The sequence below is a fragment of the Carica papaya genome, chromosome 6 (assembly GCF_054855325.1).
Source record: "Carica papaya isolate Zhongbai chromosome 6, ASM5485532v1, whole genome shotgun sequence".
NCBI classification, from domain to species: Eukaryota; Viridiplantae; Streptophyta; class Magnoliopsida; order Brassicales; family Caricaceae; genus Carica; species Carica papaya.
In genome coordinates this window covers 30,204,261-30,224,859 of record NC_142314.1, presented here as the reverse complement: position 1 = coordinate 30,224,859, position 20,599 = coordinate 30,204,261, and the positions used below count along the sequence as shown (strand labels likewise).

The window sequence follows — 20,599 nt, the reverse complement described above, 5'->3', positions numbered from 1 at the left end:
GTTCTTACGATCACTGGGCGCGACATCTGTTGTACTTTTTGGTTTGTATTTAGAATCAATTGCTTCTGAGCCTTCTTGCTGGTGTCTAAAGAGTAAGTTATAATAAATAAATATTAAGGATTAAATCATGGAAAAGTACAAAAAACCGCTTAATATTTTTAATAATTCAAGTTATTTTGTAGTATTTGTGTAAACATAAATTATTAGCAAATTAAAGTATCTAGTCATACTTTATTTAAATACATATTAAATATATTATTTAATTACGACATTATTTACTCATACTTAAAAAGTATTTATTTTTAGTTCAAATTTTAAATTAAAAATATTTTTATTTTTTAATAGTTAGTTTTTACTTATTAAAAAAATACAATTATAAAAAATGTTATGAGCTTCAAAAATATGAAGATAAACTGATTATAATTTGTCACCTTAATTTTTTTGTTCACAGCTTTTTAATATATTTAAAATATACACATAAAAGTACTGTGTCTAATGTGAAAGAAATCAAATATCAATTTTAACAGTAGAGAATAAAATTTACCATTGGTGCAGAATTGTGTGAAAACAACATTTCAATCCCTCCCACCCACCAAGAAACGAAAGCCGTATAAACGAGAAAAAGAATATTTCAATCTCTCTCCCCCCTCACTCAAACGTAAAAAAAAGAGCCTCAACAAAGAAAAAAAAGCAAACAAAAACTAACAAGCAAGCATTTGAACTCAAATTCAATGGAGGAGAACGGTAAACAGTAATGCAAACCTGAGGATGGCGTGTGAAATTACGATGCTTTGAGTCTTATGTTGTTGCTTTGAATGTAGGAGGGGTGTAAATATCTGTTATGTTGTGTTATTTACAGACGCATACAACAACATAGCCAAGAACACAGCTTTGGAATTGTTTAGCCATGAGATCTCAGCGAGAGGTGAAAACAACGGTTTTTCCCAGCACAAATGTAACCAGTGTGAGTTCGATGAAAAATATGGTGTTCACAAGAGCCCGATCAACTGTCCATCCGAATATAGTGATGCCACCAGGATTCATTTGCAAATACAATACTACCATTGTCACAAACAAACAATATTCAAATTCTATTTTGATCCTCATACAAAATACATGGTGCTTTTTTAATAAAAAATTCAAAATAATGAAAACTGACCTCTTTAAGATGTACAAAAGAAAATTAACAGAAATTGACCTCTTAAAGATCTACAGAAGGAAATATCCTAGAAGTTTGATATCAATCCAGAAAACAAAAAGCAAATTTTGAAGGCAACTAATACTCATGACAATGCTCAAATTGTGTCAGTATGGAAATAATATATTGCAAAGCATTTGACAGTCTGATTACTTTGTTGTATATAATCCTGTATCTTTAATGCAATAATATACACATGTAGAGGTTATTTGGAAAACAACATGTTCTTTTTAGCTCCTTCAATCTCCTACCTTACAGAATTAATTCTTCTTAGGTGTTATAGAAACTATGAAGCATGTGCTCCTAAAAGCTTTTCTCATTGAATCTTCGCCTGACCAAGACGACCCAAAATATTTTTCACCACCATGACGGTCCTTGCTTAATGCTAGTAATCTACTCTTCAGGAGAAACCATAGCCTAAGAGGGCTTATTATATGCAAAGCATAACCCAGTCCCAGGTAAGATAAGAGACTATGCTATTCAAAGCACAGAGAGGTTTTCTAGTTTATGCAGAACTTTTTTTTAACTAATATGAACAGAATTCTTTGTGCTGAATAAGGAAAAATAACATGAAGATTTGGAATGCATACCAAAGGCTTGTCTTTTTTGGTACGAGGACATATATGAAGCCATCTGTGAATTTATTGGCATTGCAGCGTAATCCATTGACTCCAAATCACTCTCAGAATAGTTGATGTGCAGTTGGTTAAATTGGTTGGCTGCTTCCAAGTTTCCCATGCTGTTAGAAACCCTCAGGTGAGATGAATCTGAAGACCCACATGTTGAGAAGGCATGCCATCTGCTTGCAATTGATGCAATGCCTTGGGCTCTACTGGAAATTTTTGTGGCAGCATGCAGGCAGATAATTATGCCAACAACCTGGACTATTGAAGAGACCTAGATATTTGTGATAAAAGAAAAAGCAGGAAGAAATATAATTTTAATTTATGGAAGTTAAATTTTAAGGACAAAGATGTATGCGAAGTTAATTCTACAAACAAAAAGTGCATAAAAGTGATCAGATGTGCATGCATCCTATCTCCCTTTTCAGTGGAATCAGTACTATTTGAGATATAAATGGCTATGCATGCAACAACTGGACTTGTTTAACAAGATTTATTTGAAAATTCACTTTTGTTTTAATTATAAAATGCCAAATATCTCTTCTAAAATAATAAAATTAATATTCTACACAATTTCAAGTTTAAATTGACACTAGAAATCTATTATCTCAATTCCACTTGAATTGGTTTTGGTCAATTTTCATCATTTTGGAAGACATTTGCATTCAGTTAAAAATTAGTTTGAAATTATAAATGAATTCCACAAAAAATACCAATCGTTCCAAACAGCATCTATATATCCATGTATTCTTAATTAAGACTTAAAAGAGCACATGTAGTCCCATGAGCAAGTAATAAAATCAACACAAAGAAATAAGTGGAGCTGATACTTACTGCAAAATCACCACCATTTATGAAAGTAATAATCCCACTATAACCAGTAGTCTGGAAAAGAGTAACGAACTGGCTAGCTGTAACAACCAAAAACTGTAAGAGAAGAAAAATCCGAAACCTATGGCTTATCTTGGATAGGTGATACCGCAGCCGAATGTGCTCCTCTATAAATATCAAAACATCAGAATCACTTCCCAAGAGCTTTGCGTAATCATCAAAGTGAATGACTTGCAAGTTGCAGATTAAATGAAATAAAATGCTGGCTGATAGAGTGATAGTACTCACATAAGTCCAAGATAGAACTAAGGTCAATAAAACAGCAACGGAAATCCACCATGATTCGTGTTGTACATATAAAATGCGAATTACTTCACGCGCAGTCTTTAAAAGAAAACACGGCAGGGACCATAGTACCAGTAATCGCACAGATTCCTGTTAAAATAAGTAACCCAAGCAAATTCACTCAGTCTGATCTGTAGAAGATCTGGTCAAGATATCTCAATGAATATGATTGATTGCAACTCTAGCAGCTTACGTGTTAGAACAAACCAATAACAAACCATATATTGCGGCGGGAGGAATATGACTTTTCCTAAATTTCGAATGGTTAACTTGCAGGCAGTGAACTGGAAACAGAGTTGGAGAATAAGATAAAATATTTAGAAGAGATACATTGTAATAAAATGTACTAACTCAAAGGATGCAAATCTGGGCTTGATCAAAGAAACAAAAGCCCCATAACAATTGTGCTCTGGAACCTATATTTTTTCGGTGGCAGATCCTTCCGCCATTTGTTTGATAGGACAATTGACACAGAAGGAGATGTGGATAAATTTACTTAATCTCATTCAAGATTACATTCTTGCCTCAATAACATCCAAGCTAGACAAATAAATCAATATCCATTATAACTTTACTAGGATCCACCAAAACAAATAAAAAATTCTTAGAATCCATCAAAATGATCAAGAGGTCTTGAAACCTACCAACAAAATAAATTATTCATTCAAGAGTAGCATATAGGTTTTTTAGACTTAAATACTCTTCCTTTACAATTCATAAAACTTACATTTTATAATATTCTCAATATTAACTGTAAAATAACAATGATTACTAAAAAGAAAATTTATATTAAACTACTTAGTAAAAACACTAATTAAATAAAAAATTAAATTATAACTAATTTGGGAAATAAATCATGATTAAATTAAATATATAATACTTGATTTGTAATATATTTAGGAATTTATATCTATAATGAATATTAATACAGTAAACAATAATAATAACAGTACTCTATTATTCTTCTTCACATCCCACTGCTATTTAAAGAAAACTCAACCTTAAGTTTTTAAAGTATTAGAAGAATTATCTTTTAAGAAAAGTGTTAAAAGAATGAAAAAACTTGAAAACTCAATCTCAAGTTTTTAAAGTATTAGAAGAATTATCTTTTAAGAAAAGTGTTAGAAGAATGAAGAAACTTGATATGCGAACATTTTGAGAAATTAAAGAAAATTCTTAATTTGTGCTTCTCATAAAGTATTGACTTGGTTGTTGATGAAGCTAGGATTACTTTATGGCCCGTCAAAACTGATCAAACAACATCCATATAAGCTTACTGGCCTTTTTAACATGTTTTCCTGACCCATCAGGTTCTCTCAATCCAATTGTTGTATCAAAACCAAAATTAGGCAGTGGCTTCTATAGCAGCCGGCAGCTTGTGAGGTAGTGCTTGATTGTGGACCTAACTCTTTGGAAGTGGAGAAAAGGCAGTGCTAACACAATTCTTTCCTTCTTTTTTTCTCCTACGACGGTTTTTAATCCCAGGGGAAATCCTCTCCGGTTTCAAAGGTGACATATAAATTGTGATATTTGAGCAGAGGGTGGCGATTATCAACGACAGTTGTGACTAAAAGATGGGGGTTGGGAAGCCCTTTCTTTCTTTCTTTTGTTTACTCTGCTTTTTTAGTTACGTTTTTCTTTTTTTCTTTTTTCTACTTTTTTAGTTTCAAGGAGGTGGATTGTGGCTGGAAGCTGATAAATCACATTCTTAGTAAGATGATGATAGATCAAGATGAACTAGGCTTCTAGAAGACGGAAATGTGGATAAATTTACTTGATCTTGTTCAATTTTATAGTATCTCTTTGATTATATCTAAACTAGACGAACAGCCTACAATAATTCTCTAAGGCCTTACTAGAATCTAACAAGGAAATAAGAAGTTCTTGGAATTCACCAAGCAAATCTAGGTCTGGAATCACAAGAAAGAAATCATTCATTAAAGAATACAATTAAAGGATAACATATGAATTTATTCTAATTGAATATTTTCCTTTAGAACCCATAGAACTTATGTATTCATAGGATACTCGACGCTAGTGCTAAAAGAACAATAATTACGAAAAAGGAAATCTAATACTAACCTTCTTAATTCAATCACTACTTAAATATAAAAAATAACTAAGAAATAAGTCGTGACTTAATTAAATATATAATACCCGAATACTCTATTTAAAAATTTCGATCTATAACAAATATGAATATGCTAGATACCAATAGAGCACTATCTCTATTATTCTTCTCCTCATCACTGACACTACATCTCATAAAGCTGTCAAATATGCAAAAGAAAAGGATGAGGGAAGTATAAAGTTTCTACTATGACCATCTGTGATGGCTCACAGAGAGCAATAGTATCAGGGCTAGAAATAAAGTTGGTGATGCAAAGACCGGCAAATGAATGAGGTCAACTTGTATGAGTTGACCTAATGGTGACACACCAGAGAAATGGGCGTGATGAGTTTATTATTTTCTGTCTTTTGACAGTGTCCTTGCTAAACCGGCCAGTCTATTACTTCTTTCATGTTCTTATTTAGATTCTATCTTTTTGCGAGTTTGTTACTTCTTTCCCTAAATGTAGAAGATTCAACTAACTTCTATGTAAGACTTCCTAGAGCAGCTTTCTGGAACCAATCAATGAAAGTAAATTAAAACCTTGTATTTCCCCTTTTCTTTTCCAGATTCTACAAATTTCTCTTCTTTCCATTTCATTTTCTACTCTCTTCTACTTTTTCTATCCTCTTTAATTTCTTCTTAAGTTGGAAACTGGGTCCTTGGTCTCTTCTCTTAGCTTTCTCTAGTTTCCAAAGCCTGATTCTCATTTTTCTTCCCTCTTAATTCTCTTCCCTTTTTTATTCTCTGCTCCTTCTCCTGATACTTCTCTTAAGACTTCTCAATGCGGCTTTTTGGGACCAATCAATGAAAATAAACTAAAACTATTTCCCTTTTTTTTGCAGATTCTACAATTTTTTCTCCTTTCCATCTTGTTTTCTACTCCCCTCTACTCCTATGCCCTTCAGTTTCTTCTTAAGTAAGAAACTGGGATCCTCGAGCTCTCCTCTTATTTTTTCTCCAGTTTCCAAAGCCTGATTCTCATTCTTCTTCTCTCTTAGTTCTCTTCTACTCTCTTCTATCCTCTTCAATTTCTTTTTAAGTATGAAATTGGATCCTCAGGCTCAACTTGAATACTGTTGCTCAGATCGACATGCTTGACTATTAGTGTTCAGTGAGTATTGAGAACATCATAAGAAACATAGATCAAAGTTTGGAACATTTCAAGAAGATTGTCCATGCAAAGCTTTGAAAGCTCAACTTGAGTAGCAAGTTGCTCTGCAAGAAAGCCAAAGCTGGATGGAGCACAATTTGAGGAAGTGAAGGTGATGGTATGCCACGATGTTCCCTCTCTAGCCACACCACCTGCTTCACCGAGTATAAGACCACCACCCTTATTCAAGAATGCTTCTTCAGCAATAGGTACTTCCTTTCTTCATCTGGAACAGCTTTGAGGACAGGTGTATCACCCTGACAACCTCTTCATGGCAAGCAAACCTTCCACCTCTTCTTCAAGCTCACCGCTATTCAGGAAAGGGAAGGAAGCAGATCAGGTTTATATGAGTCAAGCAGATAACATCCAGGTTCTAAACATGGAGTGCCTGTTGAACCTGCAAAATTCCTAAAAATGATTGTCCATTCGTGAAGACAAACAGAGATGCCATGAAGATTATTGGGCAGCAAGTCAGCAACTACAGGAGGACGACTTGAACAAGAGCCTAAGGGCATGAATAAAATCCTATGGTGTTGAACAAGAGCCTTCATAACCTCACCAAACTGGATACATTTATAACCTTAAGGGCATGCACAGAAGCCTGTTGCCTTATCCTAATGGAATCAATGGGATTAGTAGCCATAGAGGCAGCCAGGAAAATTCATTGGATGATGGATTTGTTAGAAACATAAATGGTGGGTATTATAAGAACATGGAGTATTTTGATATGAATCAGTATGTTGAGATTAAGAAAATAATTCTTACATCACAATTTTGATTGTACACCTTTTGACAACACTGAAATATCAGTGTTTGATTTCATTTCACTGAGGATACCTCGAAGAACAATAGGAAGCATGGAGTTAAGGGGAGTTTATTACTGATGGTTTTGCGTATGTCAAACTTTAGTCTATGATATGGGTCTATATCAAGAGCTAATTTTGTTCCTTTTTCGAGAAGTGCTAAAATTGTTCTTATTAATGTGCCTGGAGTTTTACATTGAGAGGGAAATTACCAACTAATTAAGCAAGTCTTCTCTCAATGGGTTAATTTAGAGAACACCACTACGAAAAATTCTCAATGTCAATTGAGAGCCAAGAGGACTGCATTAATTCTGGTAATCATGTACAGAGCACAAATTTTTCTTCCCATCATACCCTAGCTTATATAGTACTTTATATTTAAACTGGACAATTCCAAGCACACATAGGAACCCAAAAGAAGACAATAATTACGTGTCTTGTAAATTAGAGTTAATCATGATCGCTCATATCAACAGCAGATATGTATGAATATGTACTGGATACAGACAAGGTGTAACCAAAAGACCAAAAAAAAAAAAAAAAAAAAAACTCCGCAACTAGCAAGCAACGCGGTAAATTAGCTAAAACAATGGCATGGATTTAACATATGAGCTTCATCTAGTAGATGTTTCATTGATAGAAAGAAACCTATGAGTACTTTACCGACAACGTAACGCAAAGATTTTGTAAGCAATACGATAAATTGGCCGAAGCAATTGCATAAAATCAACATGCGAGTATGTTAGTCGCTATAATTATCAACAGTAAATGACAAGAAAACAAAAAACGAATTGGTCACCGTTATCTGCCGGATATAGCGATCTCGAAGTAGCGCCATATGGCCAACGTAGCGATCAACAAAGAGAAACCGCCTTATTCCATACTTTCGCAGATTATGCGAGAGACAAATAAGAGAGACTGCAGCCAAACACGCCTGGGATGCCACGATATCCAGCTCGAAATCCTTAACCTGATCCTTGCGGCAGCCCGGGCAATTGCTCATCTCCAGCACCAAAACTGGAAGCAAGACACCTATTATCAGGAAAGCAAGCCAAGATAAAGAGGAACTTAAGAGCGATGACTGGTTGAAGCCGAGAAAGAATAGAAAGGTTTCGAGCTTCCGCAGCTTCTGGTCGAGACAGGCGTCCTCGTCTCCATGTTGTTGCTGTTGCTGTTGCGATTGTGAGGGTGCAGATGGTGGTGGTGGCGGTGGCGGTGGTGGTGTGTAGTTGTGATGGAGGAGTGGGGTTTGGGCGGTAGATCGTTGAGGAACTACCAAGAGAGGATCTGCCATGAATGGATTTACAGACAATAATTGATTAGTTGAATGTTTTATCGATTTTGAAGACGGATTAAGACTTTTATATTGAAACTTTGTCGCCATATCCATCCTCTGGTAGAGAAGCTAGAATGACCATTGATGGCGTGGGAGGAGATACGTTGATTAATTAATAATCAATTCAGGTGTTTTCTTTTCAACAGCGTGATGGATGCGATCATTTTCGTTTCAGAACGTGGGAGGTCAGAGAGATCCAAACCATTAATCAAAGATTTTAGTGAGTTCAGGTGATAATAAGAAAGTTTCAACACTTAATTAATAATAATAAAAGTATTAATTTTGAGTTTAGCATTAAATTTTAATTCAATGGAATAATAATGACGTTATAATATAAATATAATAAAATTTTAAATTAAAATAGTAATTAATAATTTCAAGTCCTTTTTTTTTTCTTGGTAGAAATCAATTCTATTTTTAATTCAAGGTTTTCAAAATTCAGTCCGTAATAGTTTAAATACAAATATATAATTGTACAATTGAATAAATTAATTAGTAATTTATTTACTAAATATTTAGTTCAAGATTTCGTGAAGGGATGGTCTGTTTTTTTTTTTTGTTGAGAAAATATAAAACCTATTTGAATACGAAAATATATAATATGATATTTAAATATTTTTAAAATAAAATTTTGTGTAATATTTTAATCAATAATACTATTATCAAATATAAAAATAATATATACATGACATTCATTTAACATATATTTTTATAAATAAAAATTAAGTCTTATGGTCGTCTTAATGACCATGTATCACACTTACGTTGATTTTTTTAGAAAATATAAGATTTATTTATATATAATATGATATTTATATATTTTTTTAAATAACACGTGTGATATTTTAGCCAATAATACTATTATTAAATATTAAAATAATAATTATAACTTTTAAGAATAAATAAAATAATCAAGTATAAAAAAACTCTCAAATTAAGATATTAATAATTTAATTACAATTTTCAGTAACCCTAATAAAAAATATATTAAAAAATCTTTTTTTTTTTGTCGCATATGCTCTAATTGGCCCAAAGCTACGGCATCGTTCAGCCCATATAAAACTGCCATGTCGACTGAGTCTCTTCCGAGTTATCTTCCTTCGTTCACTTCTTCGTCAGAAGATTGATAACGAGAAACTCTGCAATGGAGAAGCCCGACCATGAACCCGCTTCATCAATCAATCCAAAAAATGGTTTCTGCTCTGAGACAAAAATCTTCCACAGTCTCAGGCCTCAAGTCTCTCTTCCTCCTCCAATCTTTCCCCTCTCCATAACCGATTATGCTTTTTCTCTTCTCCGCACTCATCCTCCACCCCCTGCTGCCTGCGCTCTCGTTGACGCCATTACTGGTCGTTCCATACGATTCGATGAGCTCGAGGTCCTCGTCAAAATGCTTTCCTCTTCTCTTCGCACTCGAATCGGCTTCTCCAAGGGCGATTCCGCACTTATTCTCTCCCCTAACTCGCTTCACATTCCCATCCTCTATTTTGCTCTCTTCTCCCTCGGCATCGTCGTCTCGCCGTTAAATCCAGCCAGCACCAAGTCCGAAATCTCACGTCAAATCGAGCTGTCGAAACCGACCATCGCATTCGTCACGTCGGACACCGCTCACAAGCTGCCTCCCCTTCGTTATGGAACGGTTCTCCTCGACTCCCCCGATTTCGAGTCGTTGCTGGAGGGTCCAATTGTCGAAATGGAGGATGTGGAGGTGAGGCAATCTGATACGGCGGCTATTCTGTATTCTTCGGGGACGACAGGAGCCGTCAAAGGAGTTGAGTTAACTCAGCGAAACTGGACTGCCGCAGTTGCGTTGGGACACGCGTTGAGTCCGGTGAGGAAAACCCCTTCAGTGATTCTGTGCATGGTGCCGTACTTTCACGTGTACGGATTCGTCGTCTGCTTGAGGGCGTTGGCAATGGGGCATTGTGTGGTGACAAAAGCGATTGGGAGATTCAATTTGGAAGAAATGTTGGGAGTGATTGAGAAATTCAAGGTTACTCACGCCGCATTGGCTCCGCCAATTGTATCGGCCATGGCCCCAAGTGAAAATGCCAGGAAGAGGTATGATTTGGGTTCACTAGAAGTGGTGCAGTGTGGGGGAGCTTCATTGAGCAAGAGCGTGATTGAAAAATTCAAGCAACGGTTTCCTCATGTGCAGTTGTTGCAGGCATATGGATTGACAGAGACGACGGCGAGGATATTCGCGACAGTGGGTGGTAGAGAATGCCAAGTGACAGGGGCAACAGGGAAGCTCATGTCCAATTGTCAGGCCAAGATTGTTGACCCTGATACTGGCATTGCGCTGCCTCCTGGCAACCCTGGGGAGCTTTGGGTTAGAGGACCAATTATCATGAAAGGTAAGCTACCTTTAACTTGTTTTTTCTTAATACAAGTTTATATTTTTCAATAATTAGGTTAACCACACAAATCAATTCAAACCCACATTCTTTTAATTTGTAGAAGTATCATAAATGATTCTTGTAAGTAATTGTTAATTACTTTTCTCAGCATTAGATTTGGATTGGTAAAATTTAATACTGTGGGTGTAGGATATGTGGGGGATGAGAAGGCAACTGCTGGAATATTGGATTCAGAGGGATGGTTGAGAAGCGGAGACCTTGGCTACATAGACGATGAAGGATTCCTATTTTTTGTGGAGAGGATAAAGGAACTGATCAAATACAAAGGCTACCAGGTTAATTAGATAATAATGATATGAGATTTACCATTTTAGTTTCGTACTTATATATATATATATATATATATATGTTTGACGTGTTTGGTTTGCATTAGGTGGCCCCAGCAGAGCTGGAATTTCTGCTTCATTCTCATCCAGATGTCATTGATGCAGCTGTGGTGCCGTATGTTCATTTGCTTCCATCTCTTTTTAATTTTTTACTTTTATTTTTCAAGTTCATCAACTTCCCGTGTACAATAAATTGGCAGGTACCCAGACGAGGAAGCAGGACAAATACCTATGGCTTTTATTGTGAGAAGATTGGGAAGCACCATTGATGAATCGCAGATTATAAATTTTATTGCCAAAAGGGTACGTTCTGTTATTATTATATACCAAGTCTTGTAGAGTTCATCTGAAAAGAAAGGTTTTATAGAGATTGTGACCTGTCGAAATTCGGTGTAGGTGGCTCCGTACAAGAAGTTACGACGAGTAACTTTCGTCAACTCCCTGCCGAAGACGATAACAGGCAAGTTGTTAAGGAAAGACTTAATTAAATTGGCCTCCAAGTTATAATATTCGTTTAAATTTATGTATTTATCGTACATGTAGGTATTTTACTGCTAGAAATATGTAAGGGTTCGGAGATTTGTAGGATAATTAAAGGACAACCTTAAAGAATTTTAAGAATTAAAAAAAAAAAAAAAAAAACAATAATTTAAAATTTTCTAATTTTGTTATTATATTTCTAATGTTGTCGCCTGAATTGAATTGCTCATTCACCATGGATACCGGCTGCCGGCTGCCGGCTGCGTGAGGACTGAAGAGCGTTGGGAGTCTTGGAGCCAGAACTGATAACAAAATCAAAACTTTCATCAATTATAAGCAAATAAATTTTAAGGAGAGATAAGGTGAGAATTGAGATCGCCCAACAAAATTAATTTAATCCATTAATATCATAAACATGGGCTGCTACAAAATTTAAAGTATGGATTCTAAGTGACCCACAATTATAATACAAACAATGTTTAGCATCAAATGATGTCAGCAGAATTCAACTCCACAACTTTTGTTGAAGCAAGCTGAGGACCCCATTTGCATAATTTTTCAATTTAATCTTAATTTATTTAGATTTCATAACTCTAGTAATAATCAGATTTGGAAATAATTTAGGCACATTAGTTGCTTGAAGGACATGAGTCAATGATGATGGAGTACTGAGTGTGAAGAAAGTAGTAGGAAATTTGATTCGAAGGGAAAGAGATGGATTTTGGTGTTGGAGGCAATGAGGAGAGTCGTGGTCTATTGATAAGAGAGGACGAGAATCGAGAGATAGTTGCAATTGAGAGTCTAGAGACAGCGAAAGCTGCAACGTGGGCTTAGGTTTTCTATTTTCTTATTAGTCTGGAGTGGTTTGTACTGATTTTTTAATCTCCTTACTCTGATTAAAGATCGGATTGAAAATAATTTTGTCAGTTTAGTTCAAATTGAAGTTTTTCGTCTAATTTATTTTTTCGGTCATAAATCAAGATTTGCATGCCTCTGCACGTGGCAGAAGACGTGTTTGCGTGAAGATTAAGCTTTAAAAATATTACTAATGTGACAACTATATGATTAGTTCTGTTATTACTATTTTACTTTCTTTTAACATTGTGATTCAGTTAGATGATGATATCTAAATAAGTGTCCAAAAACATTCAAACGACATTAACATCATAAATTTTTTTTAATTTACTTTTCATAAAATTATGTTTAATTTATGATAATTTAAAGATAAAAAAAAAAAGAATAAAAGTGATTGCTAGTATGGTGGTCACGTGGCTGCCGCACTAATAACATTCTTAAAACTTGATACCCACATACACGTGTCATATACCCTGCGAGCATTTGTCTAATGGTCTTAAACACACTGTTAAATGATAAGAATTTATTGAAACAAAAATTAAAAATTTAGTTTGTGTTTGAATAAAAAAATAGTACATAGGTTGGCTTGAATTTTTTGATGTATTATCTCAAAAAAAAAAAAAAAAAAAAAAAACACATTAGAGACCAATTGTAACATATGAAATTTCCCAGATTAATTTGCTAATTTGTTCTAAATTTTAATTTTCCATACCAAATCTATACCCAAGCACTGGTCACGCAATTGGAGCGAAGGCTCTTAACCATTCAAAACAAAGTCACAACTATTTTCTTCCCTTGTCTATTTGCACACGTTTCTGGGATAGGATACGGTAGGATAGATAGAATGCAACTCACTGTTACCAACCCAGCTCCGTTATTACATTCATTGAGGATAATTATTGTAAAACATTTTCTAAAAACTGTATGCACTAACCACTACCAGATCCTAAACAAGGAGAGAATTAGATAGAGATGCTATTGGGTATTCCACGACCTGTAACACCAGGACCTGAGGAGGGCAGAAGGAGTTCGTATGGAGGAACTCCTGCTCCGTTTCTGTTCTTAAGGCGGATATCTTTGTTTCTTCTGTTAATGATCTCCTCTGCCTCGCTTAATTTGGCCGAAAATTGGTCGAACAATTTTAGAATTTTGTGGTCGTTTATCCATTGTGTATGCAGGTGGTTGACTTGACCCAGGTACTCTTCGTCTGGGGAGTGAGTAGACAGGGTGTCTTGAACTGCCATCACTTTGGTTGCCTGAAGTTGTGTTGGCAAAGAGGACAGAAAAGTGCATTGTGGGTTTAGGATAAATTTCTCGTAGTCAGGATCCTCCTCTTGTGGAATTAGCCTTCTCATCAGCGTTGGTCGGTTTGGCACATATCCTCCAAAAGGGTATTGTCCAAAGTTTATGGCTGCATGCTGACCTGATGCAATCCAGATCATGGTAGTGAGGATCCCGGATAAGTCCTCCCTCGTCTCCAGCTTTGGCCACCAGAGCTCTTTTCTCTTATCGTAATGGCCTTTGTTCTTGATCTCATTCCACCAGGCTTGGATCTCAACATCAGTTTCCACAGAGTTTGCTTCCACATAGAAGTGTTCGACATACGACTCCACCCAGTCTTTAATTGCAGACCAGATGAGAAGACCATCTGCTGCATAAGGGTAATCTTCAATCACAAGTTTTATACCACAAGGCATTGAAGGATCCTCCACCGCCATGCCCCTTGATATTTCGTCAACAGAATTTATTTTGTTCAATACATTTGCCAAAGTACTAAAGTAGCAATAACAATTTGTAGGATATGGAAATTAAGATTACCGACGAATAAGATCTGCAGGTAGTGCCTCCATGTCGAACCTCCACATGCTGTCATAAGCTGCAGAGCTGAGCTCCATAGCATACTTGCCCGGGCTGAAGCAAGCCTCAATTATTCCACCTCCGTTTATCAAACTTTGGCGTGCAAGTGCATTAATTTCTAGTGTGTAGCGCATATGAGGATGAAGCAGCTTGTAAACAGGATGCATTGAACTAAGCTGTCTGTGGGTGGCAATAATGTAAGGCTCCATACAGGCATGAGTCCTCAACCTGTGATCATTTATCACCATTACAAGAAACACTTAAAGAGATAGGAAAACGAAATTGATGTTGATATACCAGTGATTTACTAATTGGTGGACACCAGCATCATTTGAGCAAACATGAGCTTTTGCTTGCTTCCAAATCCAATGTGTAGTGGCATCATGGCCGTGAGTGTAAATAAATTTATTCTGAGATGAATAAGGCGAGGGAGGAAGTGAAAGCTCAATAATTATTGGCCTGATACCAGTCTTGGTATAGAAGAAAACTGTCCGAGATGCATAGGCTTTTCGTTTGGGCAAATCGTTCATCTTATTGATAAATGGCAAAAGCATGTCATGGTAATCTAGGATGAACAATCTCTTATCCTCCATGGCCTGTGTCAGATATCAGTTCATGAAAAGCAAGGAGTGTGATCTTATTCCATTGCAGATATCTACAAATGATCAAATTACCTTCTTTACACTCATTCCATGGAGTTCTTGCTCTATCAATTCCTCTGTAATTGCAGATTCAGGAGGGCCATAGACACTGGGATCCAGCTTGCTGAGAATTGGAAGTTCCTGAGACAAAAAATGCATATGGGTATTCTCAGAAAACATGATGACGTTAGAAATCAGGATTATATCATTTATTACCCTGAGAAGCTCAATGCTCACTGGGTTGACCCCTGCCAGAGCCTGTCTAGCAAACTCGTTGTCTCTCAACCAAGAAAATCTGTCCCCTGGATACAAGAGAAAATGAGTTATTTTCTTACAGAAGAAACTCGTATCAATGTCAAGAGGAAGAAGGTTGGTTATAGTTACTTCTTATAACAGCCGGGACCTCGTACTTCAATAATCTTTCTCCGACAGTGAGAAGTTGTTTCATCATATTACCCGGGAATGTATTAGCAACCACTTCTCGCTTCTCCTCATCTTTCAACACAACACCGTCGCTGTAAAGCTTGTCGATATCAGAAAAGCAGGTGAAGGGTATATCAGAACTGGACAAGGCAGCGGCCAGGGAGGGAATAAGATTGTGAAGCAGAGCTTTTAATCTCCCTGCAGAGAAACTGTTCTGCTTGATTTCCTCAAAAGTCTCGTCCCGAGGTACATATACTGGGTGGGGTTTCTCGATTCTACTCTCAAATTCTGGATCTACATTCATTAATACCAAGTAAATATAAAGGATGGCTAATTAGTAATCTTGAGAAGAAGAAGAAGAAGAAGAAGAAGAAAACAACACATGTTTTGGTAGGCGGTCGGCCGGTTCTACAGCGCCTTGGATAAGGCCTTCGCTCCCCACCCATTACTGGCCTGAGAAGATCTTCGTCTTTGTCGGGATTACCCAAATCGTTATACGGAGCGTAATCATAAATTCTATCATGAGCCTTTCTCTCGCCTTTGCCATTACCCCGGATGCTCAGCAAGTCTTCACGTCTGAGATCTTTAAGGCCCGCTGGTGTTTGTGATGGCAAGTATGCCTGTCGAAACACACCCAAAAGAAACGAAAATTACTTACAGAAGAGGATTTGGTAAATAAACAAATTTTTTAAAAAAAAAGAAAAAGAAAAATCCGCCATCTTTGAGAGTTCCTGACTTGATTTCTGAAGATAATTCTACTTTCTGGATTGTGTTTCCGTGAATGGATCCAAGTATTGGCAGGAAAGAAAATGGGTCCTTGTTGGAAACCATGAATCACAATTTCCAACAAGTAGAACTCTTTGCCATGGAGATTGGTGATGAGAACTGCTCCTGGTTGTCCAAAATCAAATGGAACACTGAAATCAGCTGCATATTCTATAATGTGTTCATGTTCAGATGGCTTCTCCAGCCATCCCCTTACACTAGACTCTACACTCTTTCCCGACTTGGTAACTGCAACACAAAATCACAAAACTTAAATCAATGAAGAAAGATTTTTCCCCACACGTGATTCGATTTTCTAAAAGAACCCAAAAGAAAAAAGAGAGGGAAAAGCTGTAAACCAGGATCAACTTCTTCACTGATGATTCGAATCAAGATCCCTTGACCAATTCCATTCATGAAAAGCTCCCATTGATGCTCAATCTTCTCTGTCACCTTCTCTTTCATCTTCCTCCTTATGGTCACAACCGCCCTCACATCAATCCCTCTTTTCACGTTGGACGAACAAGACGCCACTGATCCACTAACTTCCTTTGCTTCCAAAGATTGTTTAGACTCCACAATTGGGTCTTCCCTGCTGATCACAGCCCGGATGGACCCGGCTCCCTTCACCCGTGACCCGACCCGATAACTCCCCTGCATAAACTCATTCTCTCCACCACCGTAGTTCGCCGGAACGTTCCTTACGGTGGCGCCAAAGAACTCAGTCTTGAAAAGAGGGATTGGCTTGATGGCATACATTTTCTGTTCTAAGTCAACAGAGACTCGTTCCGGGTACAGGCAAACTCTACATTCATATAGAGAAGTGATAGTGCCACTTAAAACTACGTCGTTTTCTTCCACTCCCCGAGAATTGCCAGAATAAGTGACATGTTTGAACTTTTTTATAAAGTTGGCATAATCAGCGAAATAAGTGCTACTTTTTAAGAGAGCGTGCGTGTGTTTCACTCAGAAAAGAAAAACTCCTGTGCTTTTTTCTCCCCGTCATTTTTAGAAACGGCGACCACCACGACCAGTGCGTAGCGTGTGTTTCATACTATCCAATGAGAGACAGGAAACGTGGCACTGAGGAATGAGACACGTGGTCTTTTTGTATGGTAAATGTGATACATATATATATATATTTTTTATTTAATGCGTTTGGAGAGTGGAGGGGACAAGGATTAAGATGACTTTCCCCGTCGCTGAAATGGGTTGTTGTAACTGTCGGGTGGGCTGACCCGAACAGATTTTCTATGTTCGAGCACTGTCTATTTAGAACAAACATTTAAAATTAATATATATATATATATAAAAGAAATAAGGGGCAATTTTTTATTTTTAAAATAAAAATAAAAATAAAAATAAAACTAATGTATTAATATTAATTATGAATATATATACTATACAAAGATAAAAATATTATATAATATTAGAATAAAATTAATGGGATAATTATAATTAATATATATGATACGGAGATAAAATTTAAATATTATCAACTCAAATGTTAAAAAATAAAAAATAATTTACTTAAAATTTTGATTATATTTTAATATAAAAATAATTTTGATAACATACAATAGTTATTTATTTAAAATATTTAAATATTAAAACAAAATTTAATTTTTAATTCAGTACAATTTATACATTGCATACTTAAATCTTAAAATTTATAACATGTATATAACATGAGATACTGAACTAGTAAATAATAATAACAATAATTTAGGATATAATAAAAATAACATTTAATTTTAATTTAATAATTAACAATCTTTAATTTTATGTAGAAAGACCAATTTTTATTTGGATCCATAAACCAAACACCCTCATTATTTGGAGAAAATAATTGAACAGATCATGAACTTGTCATGTGATGCTTTCTTAGTTCACAATGTCATGTTCTTTGTTTTTATTATTAATAAATATACATATATGTCTTTGTTTACTAACAACTATGAAGGGGGATTTGAAAAAAGTTAGGGATATGCTGCCATGTAACACATGTTTCATGCTGGGATATAATTGGAAGTATGTACATATAAGATCATGAAGTGAATAAGATACGGTGAAGACATTTATAATATGGCCTTGGGAGGAAAGAGACATGAGATGGATAGTACATGAAGTACACGGTAACACATAAAAAAGGCAATAAATTTTTGTTATGTTTGGTGGGTTCAATAAAGATGTCACTCCAACCGATTTGTGTAACGATTATTGCAATTGAATGAAGTAACAGAAGAATAAGTAATATCTTATTGTTTAATTTTATTAAAATATTACTATTTTCTTATTTGTAAATATTTAACTATAAATATATTTGTACCAAGATATTAAATTGATTATTATACTATTTTAAAATATTAAATTGAACCTTGTATGATAGTTGAATTCGTATAATATAAAATTTAAAATAAAATAATTAATTTTTTATTTATGAGTGAGTGCTAATAAATTACGAATTCATCATTATTTATATATTTTTTAATATCATAAAAAAAAATTTATTAATATTTCAATTTTAAGTCATCGATCATATATATTTTTATTTTTTAGTAAAATATTCCTAAGGTAGTTAAGCTTCTTTGTAGGTTTAGTTTAGAAAAAATGAACATGGAATTGAAAATAAATTTATCTTGAATTTTGTAGGAGTTTTTCCTCATATATATATATATACACACACACATATTTAATTAGAATTTGAGCAAAAGTGAGAGTTAGAGAAAAGAGGGTACATTAAAAAGTGAGGGTGAGAATGGGAATTAAGAGTCAGAGGTAAAAAAATGTATACTAGTCTTTTTTTTTTTTAATTAGAATTTATTTTTAAATTTGATGAAAATCAATGAAGTCCAGAGTTAACTTTCACAAATCTTAATAAATTCATTTCGAAATAAAATTTATTTATTTCTTATTTAAAATTACAAAAAAAAAAAAGAAAATTCTACAAAATTTTAATAAAATTTATTTGTCACCCAAAAGAAAAACAAATTAATTTATATTCTTAGAAGATGATATGATTTTAATAGGCATATCTTTAAAGATCTTCAATTATAAAAGTTTTGTCAATCTCCACGTTTTTTTAATTCTTTAATTTGTAATAAAATAATTCTTATAAGATCATAAAGTTTCTGCCACTAAATTATTATATAATATTTGATTTTTCATTAAAGTTTTTCTCATCTTTAATTTTAGAGGATAAGAACAAAAAAAAAATATATATATATATATATATATATATATATAGTATCTGCCATTCATTGACTAAAAGCCATATTAGACCATGTGGGTTATCGAGAAATTGATAATAAATTATTTAGTAATTAAAGATTAACTTGTAATGATTATTATTATTATTTTAATATGTTAGAGTCAGTTTGTAGACTTTTAAATCAATCATAATTAACGTCACCTTTTGAAAATGTTAACAGAACAAGTACGGATTGAATAAATAATAAATAATGCATGTACATTAGGTTTGATTAGATTTGTCATATAAAATATATATTGAAATCTATACATACAAAAATTGGTATTTCCTATAAAATTATTTTAATTTTTTTTTTTTACAGTATTTCGTAAACAAAATTAATTTTCTAAAAAGCATTTGTGTAATACCAAACAAAATCTAACTTTCAGACATGATTTCGAGTGTAATACGAAACACGATCATGTCGTGTGGGTCTAAGATGACAGTAATGCATTTCACCTCTTTTAACACTTTTGTATGCATGCATTTCATCTGTTGCGTTTATCACACTTGTTGTCGTGTCGCCATTATTTCGAAACCGTAAAAAAGATCTTACAAATTTTTTGTTTATTAATTAGGAACCAAACAACTTTCTCCTTAACGTTGATAAATTTCTTGTTCAAGATAACAGTTGAAGAAAACCCTTAATTATAGCTGAAGCAATTATGGTGTGAATAGAAGAAGAAACCCTTTTCATAAGAGCAGTACATCACAAGAATCTGAGACTTCTCCGTCCACAACTTTTGAAAATCAACTTTAACTTCATCTTTACATTCACATATAGAAAAAATATATGTTTTTGCAGTTAATTGGTTTTAGCTCTAGAAAGCCAAAAAAAAAAAAAACTAATTACAGATTTTGTTCTTGTAAAATACAACTAATCTCATCTTAAGTTCAAACTTCATGGGTTTGAGTAGGCCTGAGGGTGAGACCTTACTTTCACCACCCTATTCTAGAGAAAGATTATTTGTGCTTCAAGGGGTTCGTTCAGCTATGACTTCTTTTTGGCTCATCCTCCCCAAAAGCTTTTCTAATTAACCAATACGGTATAGTAATTTCTTTTCCACAAAAGAAAAAAAAAAAAAAAAACAGTTTCTGGATTTTCCTAGAAATTTTATTCTTCAGGAACCAATCCACATCATTCAACCAGCACAATAATATTACACATGATCCCTCTCTGATC

The 20,599-nt window shown here is 34.6% G+C and overlaps 3 protein-coding genes across 4 annotated transcripts; 1 reads left to right on the top strand and 2 right to left on the bottom strand.

Moving 5' to 3' along the window:
* Window positions 1-745: 745 nt before the first annotated feature.
* LOC110816061 (zinc finger CONSTANS-like protein (DUF3537)) lies at window positions 746-8,627 on the bottom strand. 2 transcript variants are annotated; one of them, XM_088206342.1, is made up of 4 exons: window positions 7,863-8,627; window positions 2,656-3,087; window positions 1,789-2,095; window positions 746-1,007 (listed from the first exon to the last, which is right to left on the bottom strand). In XM_088206342.1, exons 1-4 carry the CDS (start codon window positions 8,451-8,453, stop codon window positions 916-918), a joined length of 1,422 nt encoding a protein of 473 aa, XP_088062468.1. In that variant the 5' UTR covers window positions 8,454-8,627; the 3' UTR covers window positions 746-915. The 2 variants fall into 2 exon arrangements, with proteins under 2 accessions (XP_088062468.1, XP_088062467.1); XM_088206341.1 differs by having other exon boundaries at window positions 746-1,058; window positions 7,863-8,625.
* Window positions 8,628-9,471: 844 nt separating this feature from the next.
* On the top strand, window positions 9,472-11,819 carry LOC110816062 (4-coumarate--CoA ligase-like 9). Its single transcript, XM_022044086.2, has 5 exons — window positions 9,472-10,756; window positions 10,949-11,094; window positions 11,193-11,260; window positions 11,346-11,448; window positions 11,542-11,819. The coding sequence occupies exons 1-5, from the start codon at window positions 9,544-9,546 to the stop codon at window positions 11,650-11,652; spliced, it is 1,641 nt and encodes a 546-aa protein (XP_021899778.1). The 5' UTR covers window positions 9,472-9,543; the 3' UTR covers window positions 11,653-11,819.
* A 1,392-nt stretch (window positions 11,820-13,211) lies between these two features.
* LOX6 (PLAT/LH2 domain-containing lipoxygenase family protein) lies at window positions 13,212-17,048 on the bottom strand. The gene is made up of 9 exons (XM_022044043.2): window positions 16,526-17,048; window positions 16,138-16,415; window positions 15,784-16,021; window positions 15,363-15,695; window positions 15,195-15,280; window positions 15,012-15,119; window positions 14,635-14,933; window positions 14,299-14,565; window positions 13,212-14,202 (listed from the first exon to the last, which is right to left on the bottom strand). The coding sequence occupies exons 1-9, from the start codon at window positions 16,923-16,925 to the stop codon at window positions 13,443-13,445; spliced, it is 2,769 nt and encodes a 922-aa protein (XP_021899735.2). The 5' UTR covers window positions 16,926-17,048; the 3' UTR covers window positions 13,212-13,442.
* Window positions 17,049-20,599: the final 3,551 nt, after the last annotated feature.